This window comes from Notamacropus eugenii, chromosome 3 (assembly GCF_028372415.1).
Source record: "Notamacropus eugenii isolate mMacEug1 chromosome 3, mMacEug1.pri_v2, whole genome shotgun sequence".
Classification (NCBI taxonomy): domain Eukaryota; kingdom Metazoa; phylum Chordata; class Mammalia; order Diprotodontia; family Macropodidae; genus Notamacropus; species Notamacropus eugenii.
In genome coordinates, this window is record NC_092874.1 from 122095386 (window position 1) to 122122442 (window position 27057).

Below are 27057 nucleotides of genomic sequence, written 5' to 3' on the forward strand. Positions count from 1 at the left end.
AACTCACCTTGTTATAATGGAAGAACTTCCTAATATTTGGAGCACAGAAAGCTCCTAAAGAGAAAGTCACAGTCACAGGTGGGTGGTAATTGAGGGGTTTCATGCAGAAGCTGGACCACTATTTAGGAATTTACATTCTTCAAGTAGGGAATGGACCAGATGAACTATGAGATCTCTTCCCACTCTAAAATTTTAATTTATCTAAACGGTGACTTCTTTATTGGCATCTACTCAAAGGAAACTGCAGTCAAAACTGTAAGCAAATTACTAGAACATACAGGCTAGTGGTGGTTTATAATACATTACTGGGGGAGGATATAAAGGGAATAGGAATATGTTTGGTTGTATGACTGAGTTGGGACACCCTTCCAATTATGCTTAGAATAAGGGAGGTGAGTAGAAAGCTAACCAAAATTTGCAATTGCCCTTTGACCTGGGGAGAAGAATTAGGTGGTACTTGAAATTCAGTGGGAAAGTGTAATTCTATAAAATAACAAAAGAAAATCATTGGGTAGGTTGAATGATTTTCCAGAAAAATATCTCTAGTTCAATTAGTGTTACTCAGAGTTACACCAAGATCAATGTCTTTACTCCTTCTATAAAACCTTCCTTTAAGAAGCAAAACATTTTTCAGACCTTAACCATAAGGTAAGCTATATTTAACCTTGTGAATTCTTCTGCAGTCTTCATAGTCTGGATCTGTTGGTGAAACTTAGCTCCCAATCCTCTACTCCTCAACAGCACAGAGGCCCTCATACATCCTTGAGGATGCAAGTTGCTTTTGGTGAGGGGAGAGTGGAAACAGATAGACAAAAGGAGGAGAGAAAGATTCAGATTTATTTAAAATTGTTTTGACTACCATAACTTACCTAAAAATGATGATGGGTCTAACATGATAGATTGAAAATGCCCTCTTTTCTTTCTTCTATCCAAACTAATCCTGTATGAATGCCCACTGTTGGTTTCTGCATTTCCTGAGAGCATAGACTTCATCTTCTTTAGTAACTTATAATGTTTATACATATTTTTGTTTTCAAGAAGCAGGAAGTGGTGGTGTTAGAGGGGAAAGGTTGTGCAGAAAAGTATGCACTGGCAGCTGTAGCATGCAGGTCCAGCTCTCCAGGGTGATTGCTTCTCTTTCAATGTTAGCAGGAAGAAGGGAAATAGGTCAGATCAACAGCTTTGGTTGTGTGCAATGGCTAGACAGCATGAGCCCACTGTTATCCATAAAGCGGCAATGAAGGATTTCTGAGGGCCCAGAGATGCTTAGAGGTTAGGGGGAAGGTCTTGGTGGTCATTGATTTCAATAAGGAAGGTTTTCCATATTTTCTACAGATAGAGATCTCACTAGCCTGTAACTGGGAAGAATGGAAAACCATGGTCTTAATCCCTTACGATGATTCCTTAACTACTGTCTTTCTTGACACTAAACATTATGTTGCACTGAGTAAATGGTCAATAAATACCTGCTGATTGGTTAGCTGTTTAGCAAGAAGGTGCCTGAAGGTCTCACAAATTATTGTGCACTGTTCATCAGAATGGTCCCAAGAGGAAGGGAAGGATCTAGCATCACTACCCTAATGGGATAATGAAGTAGGGATGAATCACTTACCCAAGGCCATACAATAAGTGGAGTGAGGAAACCCAGTTTTTGTTTCTAGTCTGGTTTATAACACACAAACTGGGGGACCTTGGATTGTCATTGCTCTGGAGATGCAACTAAATGACACAAACATCTACCTGGGGACCAAAATCAGATTTTTGAGTCTTTTGATGGATTCCAGGTGGAGGTAGTAGCTCTGTGCATGAGACCAATGTCACATTACTCAAAGCCACAGCAATAACTCCACCCATGATCCTCGAGGGGCATTGTAATGAGGGATACAAGAGAGAAGCCAGTCATATAATTCCTAGTTCAATGCTTTGATAAGCTTGTAGTCACTTCTCCCTGATTCTGTACTTCATATATGAGTTGTCCTACAAGAGAATGTTTGGAGCAAGAATCTCTAGTTCAAATCATTTCCCGCCAAAGACAGGTAAGTATTAGGGAGTTTAAGTGGTATAGGCTTATTGGGGCATCCATTCAGCAAACTATTAATTCTTGGAATAAAGGTTACAAATAGACTATTTTGGTTAAGGTACCTCTGCTATGGTACCTAAATTAATATTTTTCTTCACTTGGTACCATTGGCACTCAAGACATTTGTAAGTGCTGTTCTGCTACAGAGTAGCAACCTCAGGCCGCCAACAAAGAAGGAAAAAAGGCCACCAAGATGGAATTTCTGAAGGGAAGCATATTAAAAAAAGAGAATTGAGCAAACACCAAGTCCTTAAGCTCTGAAAGGTAAGAGTAGAAGGCAGGGCTGAGCGAGGACTTGAAATATTAGAAACTCAGTGTCAATTTGTACCACGTAAAAGACATTCCAGGGGAGTGAAAATGACAGTTCTCAATATAGTGACAGCTGCCGGGAATCTGAACCCAACCTCTGATGATGCGGAGAAAGGGTTGTACGTGACACTGAATATTCCATGAGGGGCTCTGGGATGGGATGGAAAAACTCCAAACAAACTTAGACTAGATGGACAAGAATGGCAGAGAAAAGTGATCGTTAAGGAACAGACTGCTGGGTGTTCCAGCATCTGGGTAATCTAAGTAGCAATTTATGGATGAGTGTCTGCCCATTTCTATTCCCAACCAAATGGCCAAATTACTAGTTATTCTTTCCCTGAAAAAGATTCTCATTTACAGGCAATGTATATTATGTAATTCCAGTGCCATCTTTTTATTCTTCCTATCTTGACGGTAGATATGATAAACAGAAAATCAGTCTTAGAGCCAGGAAGATGGGTTCAAGTCCTGTCTCTGACACATACTGGCTATGTGATCCTGGGCAAGTCATTAACCTCTTAGTTTTTCAGACAACTCTTTATGACTCTAAGCTGCAGAGCAGGCGTCAACCTACAATGAAGGAAGTTTCCTCACCTGGGAGTCCCCTATTCCAGTAAAATCACAGGCCCAGTCCATAACTCTATCACTATTTCTTTGTAACCATACTGGGTCCTTTGTCCACCTTATTCCATCTCTGCTCCAGAGATTCTGGAATCACACTTCAGGACCCTAAAAATGCTCTGGGAGAGTTGAAGGAGGTAAGGCTTAGTTGAGTCAAGGACAGCAGAATCTTTTCACATCTAATCATCATCTGATATGGGTAGAGTACAGCGTATATGAACAATGGCAACAAGCACAACACAGAAGGATCTCTGGAGAGTCAATAAGGCCAAGAGGATGCTGCTCTGTTCCATCAGTGGAGATCTGCAGGTAAGCATAATTGTGTGGCAAGGGGACTAATAATACAGATTGTATGGAGGCATCTGTCAAGTTATTGAATCAGCATGTATCTAGAGACTGGGAAAGAAGTGTCTACATAGGTCATCCCATGGCAAGGATCACCCTTTCCCTTTCTTCAGAGGGGCAGAAGAAAAGTCAAGGTGACAGGACATTTAGGGGAAGGCTGGGTCTTCTTCTTTCCCCTGTTCTGGAATTCCCTTAAGTCTCCGGATTCAGCTTTGATACTTGCAATTACTTCAGAATATGAATTCCTCATCCCGTACTACTCAGAAGAAATTTTTTGATATGAAAGATTTTTATATACAGAAGCTGCTCTTCATTACAGCAAAGTTTCTTTGCTGTAAATCTCATCAATTTAGTCCCTGAGATCCAGGGCCTTCCTTTTGAGCTCTTTAGGCTGGGGAATCTTTAAAATTGACTAGAGAGGTTCTCCCTCTGAAATGTCCACCAAGGCTGAGAAAGACTGAACTGTGCTTGTTGGGAGTTGTGCAGGGGTGGGGCGGGTGGGTGAAAGTAGATAAAAATCAACTTTTGCTTTGTTTAGTGTTTTTTTCCCTCAAATTCACTGTCAGTAAGCTGCCACAATGAGTCTGATGAGGACTATTATCGTCAGTTTAAGGAACAAGCAATTGCACCAAGGCAGCTCTTGAAAACACAAAGGAAAAGGGCCCCAGTTACTCATTCCCTTCTAAAGGGAACATTCTCCTAAAATGGGACAAAACCCTCACAGCCCACTAATGACCTTGTGTGGTGCTAGGTGACATTGGTAGACCCCAACCATAGTAAGATATGGAAGAAAAAAAGGGAAAAGACTTTGTAGCACCTTCGAACAAAAGTTTCCTACTCTTGTCCATGAAATGTGGAAAATGGTGTGGAGTTCTTCTCTGGCTTGTCCATAACCCAACTACACTCTGTGGACATGAGAGTAGCTCATTTCTGCCACATGTCCCAACAGGCCAGTTTTCTGGTATGCTAGCTAATCAGAATCATACTTTGTAGGCTCATTTCAAAATGGAGGCCAAGTAGAGGGTTTTAGCAGCAATAAATAGGTACCTGCATTATTTAACACCCTACACTAGTTTACCTCTTCTAGTTTACTGGCAAAAATCTGTTCACATGTGAAAGCAATAATGAAGTAACAAAAGTTGCATGACCCCCTTTTAACCAACTTCATTCTGGCTTAGAGTTCAGATTCTTTATTTCCAGAGGCATAGGCAAACTCTAGAATAAAGTTAAGTACCTTTATTCTATTATAAACACAAATCATAAGCACCTACAGAATTCTCAGAAAGGGATGTCTAGATCACACTTCAAGCTAACATCCAGAGAAAGCACCAGGTTATTGCATGAAGGGTTGATAGTCCACTATCAAGCTTGACTAGAAGGGAAATGAAAGAGAAGGTGGCTCTGAACACCTTGTTCTTGAACCTAAATCACTCCCCAATCCATCCTACCCCCTGCATTGCTAGCAGAGGACAATGGCTGACAACATAGCCCCAGGAAGGTGAAGGATTTGCTGTCCAGGACTCGAGAAAAATCAGTAAAGGAGGTGCCCATAGCAGTTGATAATATAACTCCTGCCTGAAAGAGCCCGCCTAACAGGCAGAAACAGAAATACAATTAAATTAAGTCAGAAAACCCGTTACAGAAAATGCAATTACTCAAAGATACAAATAAATGTTCAAAGAAAATTGGACCCTGACAGGGTTAGTCAAGCTTCTAAATTCAGCTAGAGGCAGGTGGGCCCAGCTAATAAGCCAAAAAAGAGTACTGCTGAGCCCTGGGTTTACTGCATTAAGGTTTTGGCTGTGCTTTGGGAGGGCTTAGAACCCTCAGGCGATATTGTAACTTCCCAACTTGACAATGGCTAAGGAGCAGCTTAGATAGACCTCAGAGGAGGCAGAATGAAGGAGATTCCTGTGGAAAGGGAAACTGATTTCCAACCTACAGGATGACAAATCTGGGCAGTGAGTGTCATGGTCCCCTAGGATTGGACTCGTGGACAACATGGCAGAAAAGTATTTGTTATGACCTGGTTTCTTGGCCAGGAGTCACCTACCTCTCGCTGTAGTACCAACTCCTTGGTGAAGAGTGTTGCTTCCTCACTGAAGGGTTCTCTCTCCTGTACCAGGCCAGGGAGGTTCCGGGCTCCACGGGGACATTCAATGCCTGGGGCAGGAAACAGCACAGTGGAGAAGAGATCAGTTTCCCAATAGAAACCTTAAGGAATGTTGCCCAGTAGATAGTTGAACCTTATAATAGCAAGTGCCTTTGTATGAAACACAGCTAAGCTCAGTAGGAGGAGTTAAGTCATGACCTCTATCTCCCAAATCAGTTTCTCCCTTAATTTCCTTTTATGTCAGTAATGACATCATTTTCAAGAGATCTCAAAATTGTTTCTATTTTCTCTCCCCTAGGTTCTACTCAATGATCCAGTCACTCTCAGAGTGCTACCTACTGATTCTTCATTTTTGATGTAGATTGAGTATGATCTTTCCTTTCCATTCCTACAGACATCACTCTAGTTCTATTATCTCATGGCTACACTAATTCAATAGCTTACAAGCCTCCAGTCTCTCGCTCTTACGATCTCTCCTGTACTTTGTTGCCAGATTAATCTTCCTCAAGCACTACTTTCATCATGTCACTTCCCTGTTCAGAAACCATCAACTATCCTGCCCTTGGCTGAAGTCTTTATCTTTTGGCCTGGGTAACTACAATTTAAGCATAATATACCTTTCCAAGCTTGCGCCCTTTCATGAGCTAACCAAATGAACTACTCACAGATTCTAGAATATTCTTTGCATATTCCTGTTCCTCTGACTTTGTTCGCAGCATGCCATAATAAGAAGTGCCCTATAGCTTCTCTTCACTTATCCAAATCCTACTCATCCTTTAGGGGAATCTTAAATCCCTCATCCTCCTTGGGGCTACATAAAGTCCTCCTGTTCTTTCAACTCTTGCTGGACTCACTATTTTTACCATTCATTCACAGGAAACATTTGCCATTCATTTACCATTCACTTACAGGAAACTTCTCATAATATGTTTTTGTGTATATGTCTTGTTTACCCAAGCTTCCTGTACTGTAAACTCCCTGGGGATGAAGAAACTTTTTGTTCCCCACCCTCTCAGAATTGAGTGCAGTATTCTGTATGTAGTAGGTACTCAATAAATATTTGTTGACTGAATTAATAGCTCCCTTGACTCATTAAGTCTACAAATATTGTCACCCAATAGGAGCTGCAGGTTTGATGCACACTTTACAAATATAAGTATCATCAGTCTAGTACAGTTGCATGGTCTAAGAACTTAAGGATAAAGTTGAATTGAGGCCGAACTCCAGGCAAAGAGAAGGCTTGGTCAGCTTCAGGAGAGAGCACATCAATTAAGGAAGGGCTATTGTGGCATTTGAATGTAAGGGAATAATGGCATCGTAAGAAATGGAAATACAGGTTTCTCCCAGAAGGGTGAAGACATACTGTCTGATGAAGAGCGAAGCAGAACCAGGAAAACAACACACACAATTGTCAGCAATGTAGACTGAAGGAACAATGAAACAAAACTGTGTCATTATAATGTCCAAATGTGGTCCCAGAAAACGCACCTCCTCCTTTTGCTGGAGAAGTGGAGAACTACTGGTATGGAATGTTTGGTATGCTGACAGATATGGTGAATGTCAGTTGGTTTGGCTGAATTATTTTAAAAAAACTGTTTCAAGAGAAGGCTTGCTTAGTCGGGGAAAAACATATTCAGCAATGAAAGTGATGTAAAAACCAAAATTCACCAAGAAAAAGAAGTGAAATTTTTAAAAATGGCCTGAAAATGAAAAGAATGGAACTCCAAAGACAAAAGAAAATGATTTTTCTTTTGTGCCTCTAGTCTAATTTTGACTTCTTTATTTGCAAGGATAGGGAACTGGGAGGTACTAACCTTTATTTAAGTACCAGGTCATAGAGAAATGGTTAGCAGTCAACGGTTGTGGATTCTATCACCCTAACACTTCTAGCAGCCATCCCCTTTCATTCACTTGCACGACTCCACCAATAATCCAGGTCTTCATCATCAATCACCTGGGCTATTTGAAGAGCCTCCCAAATGGCCTTCCTGTCTCAAATATTTTTCTTCTCCACACAAATGCCAAAGTGACATTCCTAAAGCAAGTTGTAACCAGATCAGTCTGTTGCTCAAAAACCTCCAGTGGCTCCTTATCACCTCTAGGATTAAATCCCAACTTCTGTTTGGTTAAAGCTTTTCAAAATCTTGCAAGCCATGCCAACTCTTGGCCAAGTTGCTCCTCCCACCTCCCCCTTCCAATATCCCTTCTCTCTTCTGCCTCTCAGAAGTCTAAAATTATTCCAAAGCTTGGTTGAAGTGCTAGCATCTATGAGGCTTTTTCTGATTCCCCAATCCCAGTTGCTAATGTTTCCCAAAATTATTACATATTTTCTATGCACCTCTGGTGGAATGTAAGACCCTTGAGAGCAAAGCCATTCTGGTTTTATCTTTTTCCAATGTCAAGCAAATAAAAAGTACCTAATAAATTCTTATTATATCAATGAAGGAAGATATACTTGACATGGAACTGTTGGGAGAGAGCAAGGGAGAAGGGGTAGGCTTCCTATAATATTGAATATCCTCTTAGGAACTATTAGGAGGTGGACAGAGAATTTACCATTTACCTGAGAAAGTCAGGTGAGTAGCCATGTCCCTGACAGTTCCATATTTTCATGATAATAAAACACATGGGAAAAGGAATGCATTATATCTCTCTACAGTTCTCAAGATGAGGAGATAGAGAGCAGGGCTTCCTTTCTCAGCCTTATTACTTCTCAAAGGGAAGAACCTAAATTAAGCACAAGTACCAGGTGAAAAATACAACTGTCAGAAGAGAAGAAAGTAGTTGGGACAGCTTCAGTTGGGAGCATGATATGTCCAACCACGCAAGCAATGAGTCTAGGAACTGTTAAAACACCAATCAGAGTGAAGTGTGGGAAGCAGCCTGAGCAGCATCATTCCCAAACAGGGAAGGCCTAGGCCAGTGAGGGAGAAAGATACATTAGGAATAAGTCCATTTCTACAAAAGTTATTTAAAAGTCAATAAACTCTCAGAGATGGTGCCCGAGATTAGTCTAGGAAAGAAAGGACTACTATAATAAAAGAGAAAACGGCAGTACCTGCCAAAAGGAATATTGCTGTATACATGTCTACAAACCAAAAGATGCAACAAAAACAATGTCATATACAAATTACAGTAAAAGTAAAAATAACTTCTTGAAGCTTCTATTCAACTAATTTTTGATTCTTACATAATAAGTTGTCAGTTCTTCTAAAAGTATTCTGAAATAGGTGGTGATACCATGACTAGAATGGGCACCAGGTGTGGTATGGGAACTAGTTCTGGACCATGTACCAGGGAGCATGACAATGGCTCTGAGAATAGGTGAGGTCAGAAGAAACATTTTTTCTTCCATCTGACCACCTGATAACATGAGGTTGGCTGAATCCAGGTGCCTCTGCAAGCTTTCACTGCCATTTGAACACTGAAGAGAAGTCAGGATGTCAAAAGGCCTTAGCCACTATCTCTGGTACTTGAGTGAGAACATCTGAAGAAGAGAATGGGGTTCAGCATAGTCAGTGAATCTGTATGAAAATTCATTCCACAACCAACTTCATTAGGTGAGAGAAACAAGCCTGATCTAAGACATCTGCTACCTGAGCAATATTGAACTACTCAAATGTAAGGGCAGATGGCTACTTGTACATCACCATATCACTTCTGGGAGAGCTCTTAAAGGCAGAGCTGTGCCCTTGTCTTTCTTCTCCCTACCCCTAACCTGGGTTCTAAGTCAGTAGGGAGCCAACTAGGCTGTCTGACTTCTCCAGTTTAACATGCAGCCAGGGAGCATGCAACAGAAAGTATCTATACCCCAGGCATGGTCACAGAAACAAACACCACAAGCTGACAGGAGATACAAAACAATTCCAGAGAAGCCAAAACATAAACTTTCACCTAATTCTGAGTAGCTGCAGGGGAGTTTCCCTGGAATTGTTAGGCAGGTGAGAAGAGAAAGGAAGGGAAGCAGAAATGGGCATGAATGGATGTCTGTTCTCCAATGATCTTTTTTTCCTCCTAGCTGGACCTTCTTCCTACCTCAGTTCTTCCATTGCAGTTAACACCAGGGCCAGCAGAATCAGCTACTAACCTAACTTTCTTACTAGTCACACTCCATCCTATCCCTACGAATGCAAAGGAGTCTGAGTCAGCTTCCAGAGACCACAGACACAAGAGGGGAGGAGCCTGCTATGTGACAGAGGAGTGACAAAATGAGAACAGGATTCTTCAGAATTTTCTAAAATACAAAGCCAAGAGCCAGGAAATACACAATTGCTTGCCCCGCTAAAAATCAGGCAGAGCCACATGTTAACAGCAGGTGAAGTTTCATTGTTTCCTCCCTTACCAGCTGCAGAGCTAAATCACTTAGGAAAATTCAGGCCACTTCCTCACCATTCCCAAAGTAGTGAATGAAAGACTGTGTTCAAGTCCCTGGTGGGATGCTTGTTACCAATCAATGGAATTTAAGAAGGAAAGAAAAGAAAATGCATTGGGATGAAAGGAGAGAAAGCTCGGTTCTCAGTAAGGGAACCAGAGCTTACTGCTGTAGACATAGGCAGGTTAACAGGTAGCAAGAAGGGAGCTCAAAGCCATGCAGGGTTTCAGGCTCTAAATAGGAAGTGAGATATCACCAGAGTTCCAGACACTCTCCACAGCCCAGTTTAGGAAGTGCCTATAATTTTGGACTGTGCACATTACCTTTAATAGCTGTCTTCCCTGATAACGCACTAGCTTGGTGCTGCCTGCTGATAAGGGCATATTGAATGTTTTGAACATTACAGAGGCAGGTTAAGTGCTGAGCTTACTCTCAACTCCTGAAAATCATTCAAAGAATACAAATTATTTTTAAAAGTTTGAAAATGCAACTGGTAGTAAAACAAAACTGTTCCAAACACTCCAAGCCAGTCTCCTTTCCTTCCTTATGAGGGAAGCTAGAGCAGAGACACATGCTTATTGCTCTAGGGTTTCCTTGGCACAATTTCAAACGGATCAGAACCAGTGGTGGCAGGCAAGTTACAAAATGTCTTCCCCTTTTTCCAAATGTCCCATGAACAATGGCTCTCTGATTACTCCAAATCTCCATGATTAGCCTTAATTTTGGTTGTGTCATCTAACACTGCAACACTTCTATTTAAATGTGAATTCTAGGGAGAAGGGCATGTCTTACATGCGTTCAGTATAGTGCAATGAGCCACCTTATCGGATCAGCAGGAGGTCTTCCATCAACCAGCTTTGTGATCTTGGACAAATCACTTCTCATCTCACATCTTAAAACGAACAGTCTGAATTTGCTTGAACGAACAAGGCAAGGTCCCTCCCAGGTCTAAAATTCTAGGAGTGATCTATGGGGAATTCCTAATTGGAGCACAACTCTGAAGTGCTGAGTTGATCCTGAGCTAAGGATGGACCTATTAACCGTCTCCCCACCATACAGAGAAATACTGAATAATGAGGACAATTAACACAAGTGCTCTGCTTGCTTAGCCAGTTTTAGAACCAAGAAGTTGAAATTCCTTGCTGTACAAAGGATGTATTAATGACAGCTAAGTAAAAGAAACTGTATGAGGCTGGATACTATACCTTGTATATCACATGGTTTATAATAATTGGATTTGGGGATTCAAAACTGTTTGGCAGTCCCTAGGCCGCTTCCGCTTGTTCTAAGTGAAGGCTTTTGGCATGGTTTAAGTGGGGTATGTGTCTCACGTTATTTAACCAAGAGTTTCGAAGTTATATAAGTCATAAAGGCAAAAAAAAAAAATACCAGCCATATACATATTTATCCTACTAGACTTAAAACTGGCTCCCCGAGGGAAGACAAATGTAATGTTGAGATGAAATGGTGAACAGTGACTGATAATCACAGACAGGCCTGAGGTGGGCATTAGCAAATTGTTGAGTGTTACCAGTGCAATAAGACAGGAAATGGGAAAAGGGTAAACACATGGGGAACCTTAACCTAGGATCTTATATTCAACTCTAGATATCTCTGTGGCAACTGGGAAATAAGAGAGAATTGGAACACAGAGAAAAGCAACAAAAAATGACTCAGGGGTGGGGAGGCCTGCCTTTAGAGGAAAGATAAAAGGTGCTAAATCCGTACAGCTCAGCTAAGCAGTGACTAAGTGGGTGACAGGATAAGAATCTGCAAATATTTGAAAGGTGTAAACACAAGGAAAAAAACTGCCTCGCCTGAAAACGCCCGGGGGGGGGGGGGGGCATAATTAGGAGCAGGGAAGGAAAATGTGGACTAAGTATCAGAAAAATACACAGTGGTTATAAGGACTAGGTTAAAAGACAGAGGTTGTTGATGAAAGCGAAAATTTCATTATCAAATCTGAACCTGAAAGGAGGTCATTTCTTCTTCTGCTGCTGCAGGCATTCCAGATAGATCTTTAAAGAGATTTAATACTATAGTTCTACATTTCAGATTTTAAATACTCCCATGCCTTAAAATATTTTCCAAATCAGTGGAAGCACAATTCATCTTAACCGTATCTCAGCGGAAACAGAAAAGCTACTCTGACAGGCCCTTAAAGAAAAAGGTGGAATGAAACACCAGGGCTTTTACCTGTCGGCAGCATGTGCTGCCCAGCTCCACAGCAGGACTGAACACAGACCGAGAGGACACACTGCGAAGCAAAGGGACAGATGATGAGGCACACTGGTGGATTATCTTTGTCCCTAATTTTTATTTCATATGGGTAATAGCTAATTTTCAGAAAAGAATCGTGAGTTTGCTGCTACCTGAGAGTCCTCTAGAGTAAGTGTCAAGGACAAAAGCTAGGGAGTGAACCTCCTGTGTCACCAACTGCTCTCCAATACCCTTTCTCAAGCTCTTGTCACTGGTACCAGTCAATTTATAATCAGCACACTCTTAGTGGAGCCTTGTACCTAGATTAACTTCATCTCAATAAACTATCTTTCAGTGATGACTCCATCACAAACTCACACATGTGAGGCACATACTTAATACTTCATACAATATTAGAAACTAATAGCAAACATGTTCAATAAGGAGAAACATGGACTTACATGAACTGATACAAAGTTAAGTAAGGAAAGCTAGGAAAAAAAATATACACAATGACTACAGTCAACAAGCATTTTTTAAACAATTACTATGAGTCAGGAATTGTGCTAAGTGCTGGGGAGAGAAAGAAGGGAAAAATGGCCCCTGCCCTCCAGAGGCTTCTATTTTAATGGGGTAGACAACACGACTATAAATAGGCACATAGAATATACAGAGTATCCTAGTAGATGGAAAGCAATCTGGGGAGAAGAGGACCCTGAAGGGGGGGAGGGAGGAGTGAAGGCCTCCTGCAGGAAGTGGGACTTGAACTGATTCTGTGGAGGCAGCATTCCAGGAATGGCGACATTCAGTGCAAAGGCACAGAGATGAGAGATGAGGTGTCTTGTTCAAAGTACATACTCTAAAAGGGCAGCATGGCTTGACAGTAGTGTGTGAGGAAGGGAACGGAAGGAAGAAGACTCAACAGGTAGGAAGGTACCAGATTAGAGAGAGCTACAAATACCAGACAGAGGAGCTTATGGTTGATTTTAGAAGTAATAGGGAGTCATTGAAGCTCACTGGGAGCAGGGGGTGACATGGGCAGACCTATGTTTTAGAAAAATCAATTGAACAGTGAGTGGTACAGAGGTTGGAGTGGAGAGAGACTAAGCAGTAAGAGCAGTTAGAAGTCTATTGCAACTGTTCAGGCAAGAGGCGAAAAGGGCCTAAACTTGGGCTGTGGCTGTGTAGATGTAGAGTGAGTTTAGGATGAAGAGTCTAGGATGTGAGCTTGAGCGAATGGGAGGATGATAGTGCTCTCAACAGTAACAGGGAAGTTGGGGAAAGGCACAATTCTGTTTTGTAGATTTTGAGTTTGAGGTACCTATGGGACATCCAATTTGAGATGTTTAAAAGGTAGTTAGGTGATGCTAGACAATAACTTATGAGAGACGAGGGCTGGATAGGTAAATCTAGGAATCATCTGAGATGATAACTGAACCTATTGGAACTTGAATTAACCAAGTGAGATAGTATAGAGTGCGAGACACTCAGGACAGAAAAATGGGAGACACCCAGGATTAATGAGTGAGACATGAAGAACCAGTAAAGGAGGCGGAGGAGTGCCACCAAATTCTAGAGGGATGAAAGTATCTAGTAGGATTATCAAACGAAAGTGATCAATAATGAAGAAAGGTCAATGATAGTGAGGACAGAGAAAAAGCTATTCGATTTAGTAATTAAGAGATCACTGGTAACTTTAAGTCAAATTGTTCAGAAGAAATGGAGATACCAAGTTTAGATGGTTTTCTCAAGGACCTGAACCATGAAGGGGAGAACACCTAGAGGAACAGTAGGATCAAATGAAGGTTTTTTTAAAAAACTTTTAGAGGAGACAAGGGGGTGGGGTGTTTGGTCTTGGGAATGAGAAAAGCTATTTCTTTATCCAAGACTGGAGTGAAGGAGGAGATAATTAGGGGAGAAATCTGAAAAGATGTGATATCTAGAGAAGAGAAGGAACTATAAATGAATCAGTTTTTTCAATGAAGTGTGTGAGGTCCTTAAGTGAGGGAGTAGGATACTGAATTAATAAGGGAGGAATAAAATATCTTCCTTGCTGAAATGGGGACCCAGTTTAGATTACATAAAATAAATCTGCAGTGGACTTGTGTCAACAAGGCTTAGGAATTTCCTATAGCTCTACTCAGCAGCACCTGAATGGGAATCAAGGAGGAGTATGGTGGGATTAATGGAACTATCTCCTTGGTGTATCAAAAAGCAGAGATAGGGAAGGGTGGAAAGGTCAGTGTGTTAAAAGAGATACATCACCATGACACTATGTCCCTCTCTCACTCTTTTTATTTTTTTTATTTTTTTATTAATTTATTTAACTTTTAACATTCATTTTCACAAAATTTTGGGTTCCACATTTTCTCCCCTTTTGTCCCCTCCCCCCACCCCAAAACACCGAGCGTTCTAATTGCCCCTGTCTGCCAATCTGCCCTCCCTCCCTCCCCACCCCTTCCCTTTGGAAGGCAAGCAATTCAATATAGGCCAGATCTGTGTAGTTTTGCAAATGACTTCCATAATAGTAGTGTTGTGTAAGAACTAATTATATTTCCCTCCATCCTATCCTGTCCCCCATTACTTCTGTTCTCTCTTTTGATCCTGACCCTCCCCATGAGTGTTGACCTCAAATTGCTCTCTCCTCCCTGTGCCCTCCCTTCCATCATCCCCCCCACCCTGCTTATCCCCTTATCCCCCACTTTCCAGTATTGTAAGATAGATTTTCATACCAAAATGACTATGCATTTTATTCCTTCCTTTAGTGGAATGTGATGAGAGTAAACTTCATGTTTTTCTCTCACCTCCCCTCTTTTTCCCTTCACTAAAAAGTCTTTTGCTTGCCTCTTTTATGAGAGATAATTTGCCCTATTCCATTTCTCCCTTTCTCCTCCCAATTTATTTCTCTCTCACTGCTTGATTTCATTTTTTTTTTAAGATATGATCCCCTCCTCTTCAGTTCACTCTGTGCACTCTGTCTCTATGTGTGTGTGCGTGTGCGTGTGCATGTGCGTGTGTGTTATCCCACCCTGTACCCAGATGCTGACCTCTCTCACTCTTACTGCATAAGTAGTGTCCCTTTTCCTCTGATCATACATATACTGGACAATGACAAATCCAAATCATTATATGCTACAACCAATTAACACTCACTAAGTCTTTTTATTTTTTGGCCTTCTGCAATTTTGATTCTTCTACTGAGATCATAGTACTTTCATAGCACATAGTCATATAAGCAGCAACACGGGCAGAACACTAGTCTTAGAAAGATGGACTTTAGTGGTGAGGAGCAGCTCGGGATCAACAAAAGCAAAATTTCTCAACTGCCACCTAGCCTGATTTGCTCTAAGTCAACTGTAGACCTGGTTCGCTGTTCAACTGCTGTGCCTATCGAAGACATATGTACTGGCAGATTAAAAGATGTATATTTCCTAGGTTAAGACATGTTTTTAGATTAAAGTTAGGAAAGATACATTAATCATCCAGTTGGTTTTACTTGTGTGGACTGACTGCTAAGCAACTTTACTAAATGGGGAACTTGTACACTCACTATCCTCGCAAAAATATGCAAAGAAACTTCAAACCTGTTGATTCCACCTTAATAACATGTCTTATATATGCCCCCTTCTGTCTTCTGACATTGGTACCTACCACCCTAGTGCAGGATCTTATCGCCTCCAAACTAGACCAATGCAAAAACCTTCTGGCTGGTCTCTGACTCAAATCTTTCCCCACTCTGGTCTATCCTCTGCTCAACTATGAAAGTGATATTTAACAAAGATGTAACCACATGAACTCCAGTGGATGCCTACTGCCTCCAGGATCAAATATAAAACACTTCCTAACCTGGTCCTTTCCTACTTTTCTAGTCTTCTTAACACTTTGCTCCCCTCCATGTACTTATTCTATGATCCAGTGATATGCAAGCCCCCTAAATAAGACACTACATCTATGCCTTTTACCGGCTGTCCCTCATCTCTACTTTCTGGCTTCCCTGACTTCCTTTGAGTCTCAGCTAAAACCCTACATTCTACAAAAAATTTTTCCTGATTCCCATTATTGCTAGTGCCTTGCTTCTGAGATTATCTCTTATTGATCTTGCTTGTACATAATCGTTTGCATGTTGTCTCATCCAAAAGACTGTGAGTTCCTTCAGAGTAGGAACTGTCTTTGCTTTTCTTTGCATCCCTAGAACTCATCACACAGTAAGTGCTTAATAAATGCTTGCTGACCTAAAACTGAGTCCTAGCTGATATCCAGGACCCAACAAGTTTTCTCATTTTCTTCCACAGACCACACAGTTAGGCCAGATTGGTGCCTAGCAGTTTGTGTCACCCTTGTTTCGTGGGAGTACTCAAACATAATACTGAGGTAATTCAAGGATGCCTGGAATACTCTTCTTCTCTTTTTACAACCTTTCTCAATTCCTTACTCCCTTACCCCAATTGGTAGTGCTTGCAGAAACGTGAGGTAAATCTTGAACATGGAGCTCTTTGGATACGAATAATGAAAGGATAAAGAGGTTTTGATTAAATGTAATTGTGGTTAAAAGAAGCCAGAGTGAGATAGGATCTGAGACCAAAGCTGTTTTTAGTTTGTATATTTAATTTCTAGGTTTATTAAGGGTAGCAATTCATTGGATTTCTCTTATTTACTAGCTATTTGGTGTTTTTTTTAAAGACCAGAACTGAAGTTAACTGAGAATGAGAGCAACAGGACTCAGCCTTCACAATGGGATGAAAACAGCAGTTCCCTTTGCAGAAAGGATGTGAAAGAAAGATATTTAAAGAAAGGAAGTGCAGGTTCTCTGAGGTCTTTTAGCTGCGCTGACATAGGCTATCAATGGGGGCTTCCCTGAAGGAAGAGCCTTTCTGTTTTCTGCTGGAAGAATGTTGGATGTTGTTCATGGACAGATCTTGACTTGGTAAGGGATATTTAGTGAAAAGAATCAAAAGAATAATAGGAATGGAAAAAGAAATTGAACACTTTCCTTTTCCTGGGTTCCTGCTACTTTACCTCTTTTTACACACTAGCTGCCTTCTTCATGCACTGGGCTTACCAGTTTTCTGACAGTTCCAAATTCTAGGATTTCAAAGCCAATAAGTGGGAAATGCCAAATCACTGACCATTTTCCAAAGATGGGATATGGAAAGGATGGTTGCAGGATTTAAGTGCAATTCCTCCACTTCAGTGTGGAGAGGAATTATCTAGATTAGGTTTCTCTGGGCCTGATTTATATTTGGCTGCAGACACCAGAGTTACTCTCCCCAAAAAGAGCAGCGTTTTAGCACGTGAAGTTGGTGCAGCAGATAACAACTGGGGCCTCACACTAACGTTCTGTAATTCTCTTCATTGCAGAGCAAGAGCTGAAAATGACGATTTAAAAATAACCCCCTTCCCCAGTTGACTAATGTGGTCTTTCTCTTCTTGTCACATCCCAAGAGCATGGCTGTAAACAACTTAGGCTGGGCTGTGTGTCAGGGACAGTGGAATTGTCTGCTTTTGAACACAGCTGTCAATCTTAGTGTCTGCTATAAGCAGCACTTGCAATAATGTAGCTGTCAAATGGTTGCAGAAAGAATCAACCAGCAATGGAGAAATTCTCTGTCTGTGATAAAGCATTTTTCTCCCTGTGTTTATTTCATGGAAATACTGAAATGGACTCCCACCTTCCCTTAAACCTTCCATAATGAAGTCACAGACAATAAGCCATCCAAGGACAGAAGCTAGAAACAAAAGGGTCTTTGGTATTATAGCAGGAGCATCTACAAAACCCAATCTTTTATGTAACAATGGTACAGTGGAGACAAGATCCTAACAAGCACAGAGCTAGCCTCTCGTGTAACAAGGGGGAGTGGGTTTTTGTGATAATATCAATGTCTGATGTCTTGAATTTATTTCAAACAGGATTTTCCTCAATCCCTTTTCCATAACAAAGTGCCCTAATCTTTTCAGTGGCCATCTTACTGCATTATAACAAAGAAAGTGCTTGAAATTTGCTCAGGATAGGAGAAAAAGTAGTATGGGGAGGAATCTACATAGATATCCCTATAAGGAACTTCCAAAATTGATCCAGGTAGTAATCTGGTAGATATAAGTAAAAACGAGTCATTTTTATTAAGCTAATAGACTGATCAACATTTACTTCCAAACTCTTTACTCTCAGCTCCTCATGTGCTCTTTCTGGGGCACGTGAAATCCAAATGTTTAAACACTAGCTCACTCATCCAGCTGAACTAGGGATGAGCTGGTCTCAGGAACTTAAAACAGCTTGAAAAACTAGAGAATATATAAACAAGTTGAAAGATGAGAAGCTCTTTCCAAGAGTCCTTCACCTCACTAACTTCCTCCTAAAAATATATTGCAAGTGAAAAGAGACAGCAGTTCTAAAAAGCAAGAGGCACTCTAAGAGAACAACCCAAGCCTGGCCACATTCAATTCAAATCTGTCACGAGCAACTTCAAGCTGGGCTCCAGGTGAAGGATGGCACTCAGTTTTTGGTAATCGTGTTACAACGGAGGTTATATTCAGTTTTCAAAAGGCACAGAGGACAGTCAGAGAAGTTCAGCCTCCCAGAGCCAGTGCATCAGTACAGATGACAGCTCAAGAACAAGAAGAAAATCCTCTGTCCATGTAAACATGAAGGAGAGCCAAGATACAAGGCTAATGGGCAAACTGCTAGAAGAAGGTCAACGTTGAGAGATGCACATCTGAACACAGTAGATAAACTGAGACTGGTGATGATGATAGATTTTATAAAAACGGTTTTACTTTGGGTATAATGAAGAAAATACTCTTGGAATCTAGTTATCAGTTTCTGTGACCTTGACTTTTGGGCCTCATTTCCTTCACCTACAATATAAAGCTCCTTTCTAGCTGTACAATTTAGATTCTAAAAAGAAAACCTCAGTAACACTTTTAAACGACTCTAAACAATTTCTTAGAAAGAGAGATGTGGGCACACCTTTCTCTTTTGGTTGCTACTGGTAAATGCTTTATTGCTAAAAAAAGATACAAATACCATCTACATGGGACTTTCCCATAAAGTAAGCTACACCTATATTCTCTGATATATTAACCACTGCTCACTCCCACTGTTATCTTCTCCTTGGTGTTCTTCCAGGACAGGGAGGAAAATTCAGAGGTAAAAAGAGAGGGGAGGAGAATATTTCATTTTTTAAAATCCAAACAGCACAGCAGTACTTCTGACTAGGGTCAGTGAATGCTGGAGAATATGCAGGAGAGCTAAAAGGGGTGGTGTAGATGGGGAGAAGGCTTAAGATATACTTCTATTAATCAGTTTTCAAGTATTTATTTTCTGAAAGCTTCTTCTTCACTTGGAACTAACTATGTGAACACATATTTGTAGCTGTTTCAAGAGCACAGTAAATTCGTCAGTTCATCAGGAACTGGAAGGAAGCAAGGCAAAACCCCTGTCCTTTTACATCCCACCTCCTATTAATCCCTTCCCTCCCCCTTGTCCTATAGGCACAGCTCCTGTTCCACTAGCTGATAGAACTTTTCTCTTGCTACTAAGTAAGTACTTCCAAAATGAAGTAGTTCTAAATACTTTGGCTGACAGTGAAAAAAAAGATGAGTTTACGTAGTCCACTTTTCCCCTTCCTAAATTGGTATTATCCCTGTATTTTCAACATTTATACTCTTACTTTCCAGCCAAATGCAAAACACAGTGTGGAAATATTCTGTCAAATGCCAGCATTTGAGGTTACTAGGAAGCTTTTCTGAGGTCTGGTTTTATTAAATATCTTGAGAGTGAGAAGCCCACCCTTACTCGATTCATGTTCGTCCACCTCCTCCTCACTCTGTTGTTTCCTTTGGAAATAGGGACATGAGGACTGGTTGTCCTACTGACTTAAGTATAGGGAGGTAGAGAAATGGGGCTGTGCCTCCATTTACCCTCATGCAGCTGGGCTGATTAACCCAGTGGAAATCAGGCCCAGCCAGTGTCTGCTGGATGAGAGGGAGAGAGGGCAGAGAAGCTGTCTTCTAGCCTACCCCGCCTGCCTCTGCCAGCAAAGCTTGCTTCTAGGCCAGGAGCTGCAACAGAAATGGTTTCATTAGAGTAGGAGGGTTCTCAGGCTGGGCAGGAAGCAAGCACTGGCTTCGAGGGATTGGGTCTGCCCTTGTAGAGTAGCTTTCTGCCCCCACTGCCCTCCCTCCCAGGCTGTTTTCATTTTCTGCCTCTTCGCAGCAGCTCCCCTGGATGGTAGTGTGACAAGCAGTCTATTCATTTCCTTCTCTTATTCACTGGGCTCTCTGGGATAAAAAGGAACAGCAAATGCAAACCACTGCCTAGAAGCCAGTTCAAGGAAAGACTGTTCTACTAAAGTGATTATTTTTCCCTGTTTGGAGGACCTGAGGGAAAGGAAAGGGCTTCTGCACCCTTTATTTTCCACTAATGCAACACTTGCAGAAACAGCTATTTCAGTCATCCTTCCAGCCAGTGGGACAGAGAGAGAGCAAAGTTTGCACTTAATTGAGGCTTTTTAGTTCCTGTCAAAGCAGCAACCAAAGCACCAAGACACAAGAAACAAAGCTTCAATGATGGAGGCAGGAATGAAGGACAATGGAAGACAGCAAGGAAGAAAAGCCCGTACTCAACAGGGAGGCAAACTTTCTGGAGTATCTGAATGTCTTATCCATTAAGCCTATTTTTAATAAATGAATGGATGAATGAGTAAAGCATTTATTAAGCCTTTACTATCTGCACAAAGCACAATGCTAAATGCTGGGGATACCAACAGAAAAATAAGACAGAGCCTACTCTTGAGGGAGCTAACATTTTAATAGGGGAATTAACTCATGGAAGGCTTCAGCTGCAAGTCAGTTAGCTAAGTCCCATGGTCCTTAGGGTATGATGGCAAAGCAAATATTAAGGCCTCTTCTTTTAATGCCATTATTGAATGTCACTATTCCTACTGTTCTTGGGTTCTGTCCTCTAGGCTTTCCCTATGAGGGTCTGAAGGAAGATGGTAGTCAAGGTGGTGCTGATGGCTTGATTTGCCTGAAATTGCTCATTTGTCTCTTTCTTCTGAACTAAAAGGGCAGTGTATTGCACATGGTCAAGGAAGCAATTCTACAGTGATTGTGACAGTGTTGGTATGTGTGTGTATGTGTCAGGGGGCGAGGTAGAGGGTTGAGGAAAAAGGGGCCCACTGGTTTTTAACTGTGAATCTATTTTTTTAAAATTAAATAAGCACCTATTCCTATTATCCCTAAAAATTGTAATCTGAGCTGATTTACTGTAGATATGTATGCATATATATATTCGGCCAATGGCTATAGGAGAGGATTCCTAGTTTAATGACCCAAATCAGATAAACCATTTATGGATGTGAAAGCTAACCCATCAGGGTTTGCTGAGCCATGCCAGCCAAGCTGCAGTCCCTGCTTGTCGAATGAAGCCAACTGAATTCAACTGGAATAGCCACAAGGAGGCTGGGTCACTAAGTGAGCACTGGCTCACTTAGCTCATGATTTGGGAGGGGTCAAGGTGGAGGAAGGAAAATGCTGAGAGTGGTTTGAAGAGAACAGATTCAGGAATGAGAAGAGATAAAGGGTAGCACAATAATGAACACTGGGGGGAAAAGCCCTCCATGAGGTACAATCTGATAGGGTACTCTCTCAAATCTTGGAGTCTTTTTCTCTAGTTTCCTAGGCTTCTCCTAGGGCTTTCCCCCACCCCTGGCAGGGCTGTTTCTTAGCAGTAGTTTAAGAAATCATCTAGTATAGTCTATTATCATTTGGATGGAGAAATATTTTAAAAACCATGCCTTCTCACTCATGCTTTTTCATCTCTCTGTACCTCTTCTTCGTTCTATCCTACCCAAGGACTAGTCATTTCCCACAAATCTCTGATCACTCCTCAGTCATCTATTAAAATTGGTATGAGATTATGCCCAGTAAAGCCCTTCCTCTAGTGGAGCTGCCAAACCATGAAGCATCCAAAGGAAGAGCCCCTCCATCTGCAGTGCTCATCACCGTAGCTGAGAGAATCCTCACACAGGGGAGCTGAATTAATCTAGACTGAATGACAAAGGGCGGGCCTTTTCTATTTTGGCCTTTTATATTATAGCCAAGTCAATATCCTATCACATTCTATCTCCATTGCCTTTCATCTCTCCCTTGGTGTAAGTAGACAGTGGGAACTCCTCAGCTGTCAAGCTGTAGGGAAAGAGACAAAAGTAGGTCTTACCCAGCTCAAATATTCATTCCAGAAAACTAGTTACTGAATGGGTAAAGACAATGGCTGTCAGAAATGGGGTGGGGAGTGAGAAGGGGAGTTTTACAGCACAACAGTCAAGAGAAAACAAAAACATAAGTGCTTCATACTAATGCTGCCTCTTTTTGATGTTACTAAATTAGAAAAACATTCTCTACATTCCGTACCCAGCAAGCAACAATGCTTTAAAAATGGGGAGAAGTGCTTACGAAAAGATTGGTGAGTTCTTTTCTGCTCAACGTGGTACCTCTGTCTCAAAATATTCTATCATCTAAGTAGTTTAAGTCACTGTGGTTTCCATCCTAGGCATATGCTATTACCTCCTAAGAAAGCAACAGGCCTTTAGAATGCAGTATAAACTGCTTCTCAATGCTACAGACACACAAAGCGAGCTATTTAATGAAACAACATTTTGCTGCCCATCCAAATTGTACCAAAGAGAATGGGTATGAAAGCATGCTGAGGTGGGCACCAAATTCTGCCCAAATCAATCATCTGATGCTGATGAAAAGAGCTGCTACTACTGATGGGATGGAAACTGAGCACTCTTTCCCCCTTTCCCAGTGTTCTATCCAGGAAGAAGAAATGTATTAATCTTGGTAGATGAGTGATGCAGTTTAAAATACTGCAGTGTTTGGCTGCCATCTCTCTCCCCTGGGGTCTCAAAATAACTTCACCACAAATCACTTTTGCTAAACACTCACTCAGGCATCCCTCTTCCCTGCCAGGAATACACACATATTATGTAAGTGGAAGAAGCCACCCAGCTCTGGCTAAAAGAAGGGAGGGAATATACCCAGGGGTGATGTTTTGCTGCCCCGGAGACTTTGTGTGGCTGGAATTTAAAGCCACCTCTGCCTTGCACACAAACAAATGCTTGCCAAAGGCAGCTCTGAATCCTGGCAGCTGGGCCCAAATAGTAACAAGCTGCCTCAGCAAGGGAGCATCCCCCCAAGGATGTATAGGCTGCAAGATCTGGGAAGGTCACCCAGCATGAGAACTGCCCTAGAATCAGAAACACTTGCAGTCCCCAAATGTTTATACACATACACACACAGACACACACACTCTTCCTCTCTATGGTTTCCTTAGCCACTCTCCCCATTCCCAGTTAAATGAATCAGGTTAAAATTGTTAGCACTTTCTATTATTATGGAGAGGGGTGTGTGTGTGTGTGTGTGTGTGTGTGTGTGTGTGTGTGTGTGTGTGTGTGTGTGTGTGTGTGTGTGTGTGTGTGTGTGTGTGTGTGTGTGTGTGTGTGTGTGTGTGTGTGTCTCTGTGTGTGTGTCTGTGTGTGTGTGTGTCTGTGTGTGTGTGTGTCTGTGTCTGTGTGTCTGTCTGTGTGTGTGTCTGTGGTGGGAGGAGGTCTTTGGCTGTAGCTTCCCAAGCCTGTTGCTCTATTCATCTCTGGGTAACGGGGTCTACTTCTTCAGTGGCTCTTGCACTGAGTACAAACTCAATACACATTTGGCAAATAAAAACGGTGTTAAGATTCCCATGGAGTACACGTGCACTCTCAAACGTTTTCAACAGAGCAATAGATAAGGCTCAAAATAGGCTGGAGAACTTTTCCAAACATTTTCATCCTGTTGGGCTTATTCATTAAGAATAAGCAACAATGGGTGCAGAGCCAAGATGGTGGAGTAGAAAGACCCACATATGGAGGCTGCCCCCACACAGCCCATAAAACACCTGTAGAGAGGGACTCTCGACAAATTTTGGAGCAGCAGAAGTGGAGAACAACAGAGTGGAGGAGATTTCCAGCCCAAGCTCTCCTGGGGCGGAATCTCCAGTCGCGGAATCCCCAGTCCCAGCAGCAGAGGGACTGCAGATCCCTCAACCCACAGGTGCCAAAGGTCAGTGACGGGGTATATTCAGCTGGCCATTGAGAAGGGCCTTCACAGTGGGCAGGCTGCAGGAGTTCTCTGGGCAGCCCCTACAGCAGCCTGAGACCACAGCTGGATCATAAAAACCCCTGGGGACACTGAAGAGCTGAATCTTACCTCAGCCCTGTGTAGATGCCCTGAGGCAGCTGGTCTTTGTCTCACACTTGAATGGAGGCCCTGCCCCTGCAGCTTGACTGAATCCCACCCCCCAGTGCTAGCTTGGCGGAACTGGTGGTCAGGAGCCTGTGGAGAGGAACCTCTGCTAAGATTCTGGGCACAAAAATCCTTCCCTGCGCCCAGACCAGCACACACTTGATTGTGCCACCCTGGAGGAACTGGTATCTTACAGGTCCCCAGAGTATACCCTACTCTTGACAAAGGACCCAAAAGTCAAGTAACTGGTTGGGAAAATGCCCAAAAAAGGGAAAAAAAAATAAGACTATAGAAGGTTACTTTCTTGGTGAACAGATATCTCCTCCCATCCTTTCAGATGAGGAAGAACAATACTTACCATCAGGGAAAGACATAAAAGTCAAGGCTTCTGTATCCCAAACATCCAAAATAAATATTCAATGGGCTCAGGCCATGGAAGAGCTCAAAAAGGATTTTGAAAATCTAGTAAGAGAGGTGGAGGAAAAACTGGGAAGAGAAATGAGATGCAAGAAAAGCATGAAAAGCAGGTCAACACCTTGCTAAAGGAGACCCAAAAAAATGCTGAAGAAAATAACACCTTTAAAAATAGGCTAACTCAACTGGCAAAAGAAGTTCAAAAAGCCAACGAGGAGAAGAATGCTTTCAAAAGCAGAATTAGCCAAATGGAAAAGGAGGTTCAAAAGCTCACTGAAGAAAATAGTTCTTTCAAAATTAGAATGGAACAGATGGAGGCTAATGACTTTATGAGAAACCAAGAAATCCCAAAACAAAACCAAAAGAATGAAAAAATGAAAGATAATGTGAAATATTTCATTGGAAGAATAATCAACAACTAAGCAGGCCATTTTCAGCAAGTAACTCTCTTGATTTTCTATCTCCCTAGTTCTCCAAATTTAGGACATGAGGGTTTGAATTTGTTGCTCCTGTGAGATTTAATATGATTTATTTCACAAGAGTAGTTAGTTAATATGTTGATTAGTATATTTTTCAACCCAAGAAAGGTCTCTAATGATATGCTAAAGGGCTCTGTTGTGTGTGTGTGTGTGTGTGTGTGTACGTGCGCATTTATGGCATGTTTCAAATCTACAGAAGACATAAATCTGGGATACCCTGTAGGCTGAATGACAGAATATTCAAAAATATTTCAATGACTAAAATAGGCAAAAAAATAAACAATATTAAATTTAGTGCAAGAAAAAAATGTAAAATCTTCTACAAGGTTCAGAAGATGAAATATACAAGTAAAGGATGGGGGGAGAGGGGAGAGAAACCTGCTTCAACAGCAATTCATGTGAAAACTATGTAGCTTAGTTGACTGCAAACTCAATGAGTCAAGTGAGGATTGTAATATTTAGTAGCAGGCTAGATTTGGTGACCTCTACAATCTACTCAAACCCTGAGATTCTACAACATACTATGAAAGGAGAAACAGAATAGGAAAAAAAAATCTATGATGCTCTACCAAGATTACCTCTTCTGTAAAGGAAGGAAATAGTAGTGAAGACCATCATGTACTTTACTCAAGCATTCCCTCAAACCTAGGGTGAACAGATGTTGTTAAGCTCAGGGAGTTCTGGTTTTCAATGCTTTTTTCCTCAATGAACAAATGTCCTTCCAAATGTCCTGGAAGGACCTGATTGGCTAAATTGCAAGCACATTGTAAAGTACTTGAAATAATCACAGCAAACTTTGGTGTAGGTAAGATACTTATTTTTTGCTTCCATTTTTGCCTACAGTTTAGGATGGATTAAAGAAAGATCTCCAACCCTGAGGGGGTGGCAAGATATGTATGTGGGGGGAGTGTTCAGCCACCTATTTGGCTCCTGGAAGGGGAGCCAGCTCTTCTCTTCTTTTCCCTTCTCTAGTCCTGCTCACATTAACTGGTTATAGATGCTCTCTCTGTATTCTGAAGTCTGCATCTCTTTGAGGGAACTCTGATACCACAGGATTCATATTATTTAGGGTAGAAGGAACCTTAGAGATCTAGTCTGAGGAAACTGAGAACCTCAAAGCATAAATGAATCACCAAGGTCACTGCTAATAGTAGCAAAGCTGGAACTTAGACCCAAGTCATTTCTAGTCACATGAGATTTCAATTATTAACCTAGAGTTTTTGTTGTCATTGTTCAGTCATTTCAGTTATGTCCAACTCTGTGACCCCATTTGGGGTCTTCTTCCCAAAGATACTGGAGTGGTTTGCCATTTTCTTCTCCAGCTCATTTTATAGATGAGAAAACAGGCAAAGAGGGTTAAGTGACCTGCCCAAGGTCACACAGTTACAAAGTAAGACAGAATTTGAACTCATGAAGATGAGTCTTCCTCATTCCAAGCCAAATGCTCCATCCATTGTACCATCTACCTGCCATCATACAGTCATATTTGAGCAAACAGTTAAGTTTCTAGGTTCCATTAGCAGGAAGCTATCTTTTAAAAGTTTCCAATTATTAAAAAAAAAGTCAATTTATAGAAATAAATAATGCTGTCCCTATTGACCCCAAATTGTTTTTGAATTACATATAACAAAACAAAACAAAAAAAATTTAACATTCTTGAAATCTACATTTTGTGTTTCTTGTTCAAATACTGACCTCCACTAAATGCCTAATCAAATGCTTCATAGTGGCATGGAGATAACCCTTAAGTGTCAGAGGCCATACTAGCAGGACAAAATTTCTACTAGATCTTACAATAAACTGGGAAAAGCTCCAGCAACGGAAAGACCAGTCTACCTAAATT

At 41.5% G+C, this 27057-nt stretch overlaps 1 protein-coding gene across 1 annotated transcript in view; it reads right to left on the reverse strand.

Annotated features, from left to right (window-relative positions):
• SND1 (staphylococcal nuclease and tudor domain containing 1) overlaps positions 1–27057 on the reverse strand; it is a 498025-nt gene that overhangs the window by 107179 nt on the left and 363789 nt on the right. The window contains exon 16 of the mRNA XM_072652826.1: positions 5409–5518. Within this exon, the coding sequence (XP_072508927.1) occupies positions 5409–5518 (110 nt within the window). The remainder of the gene's footprint in view (positions 1–5408; positions 5519–27057) is intronic.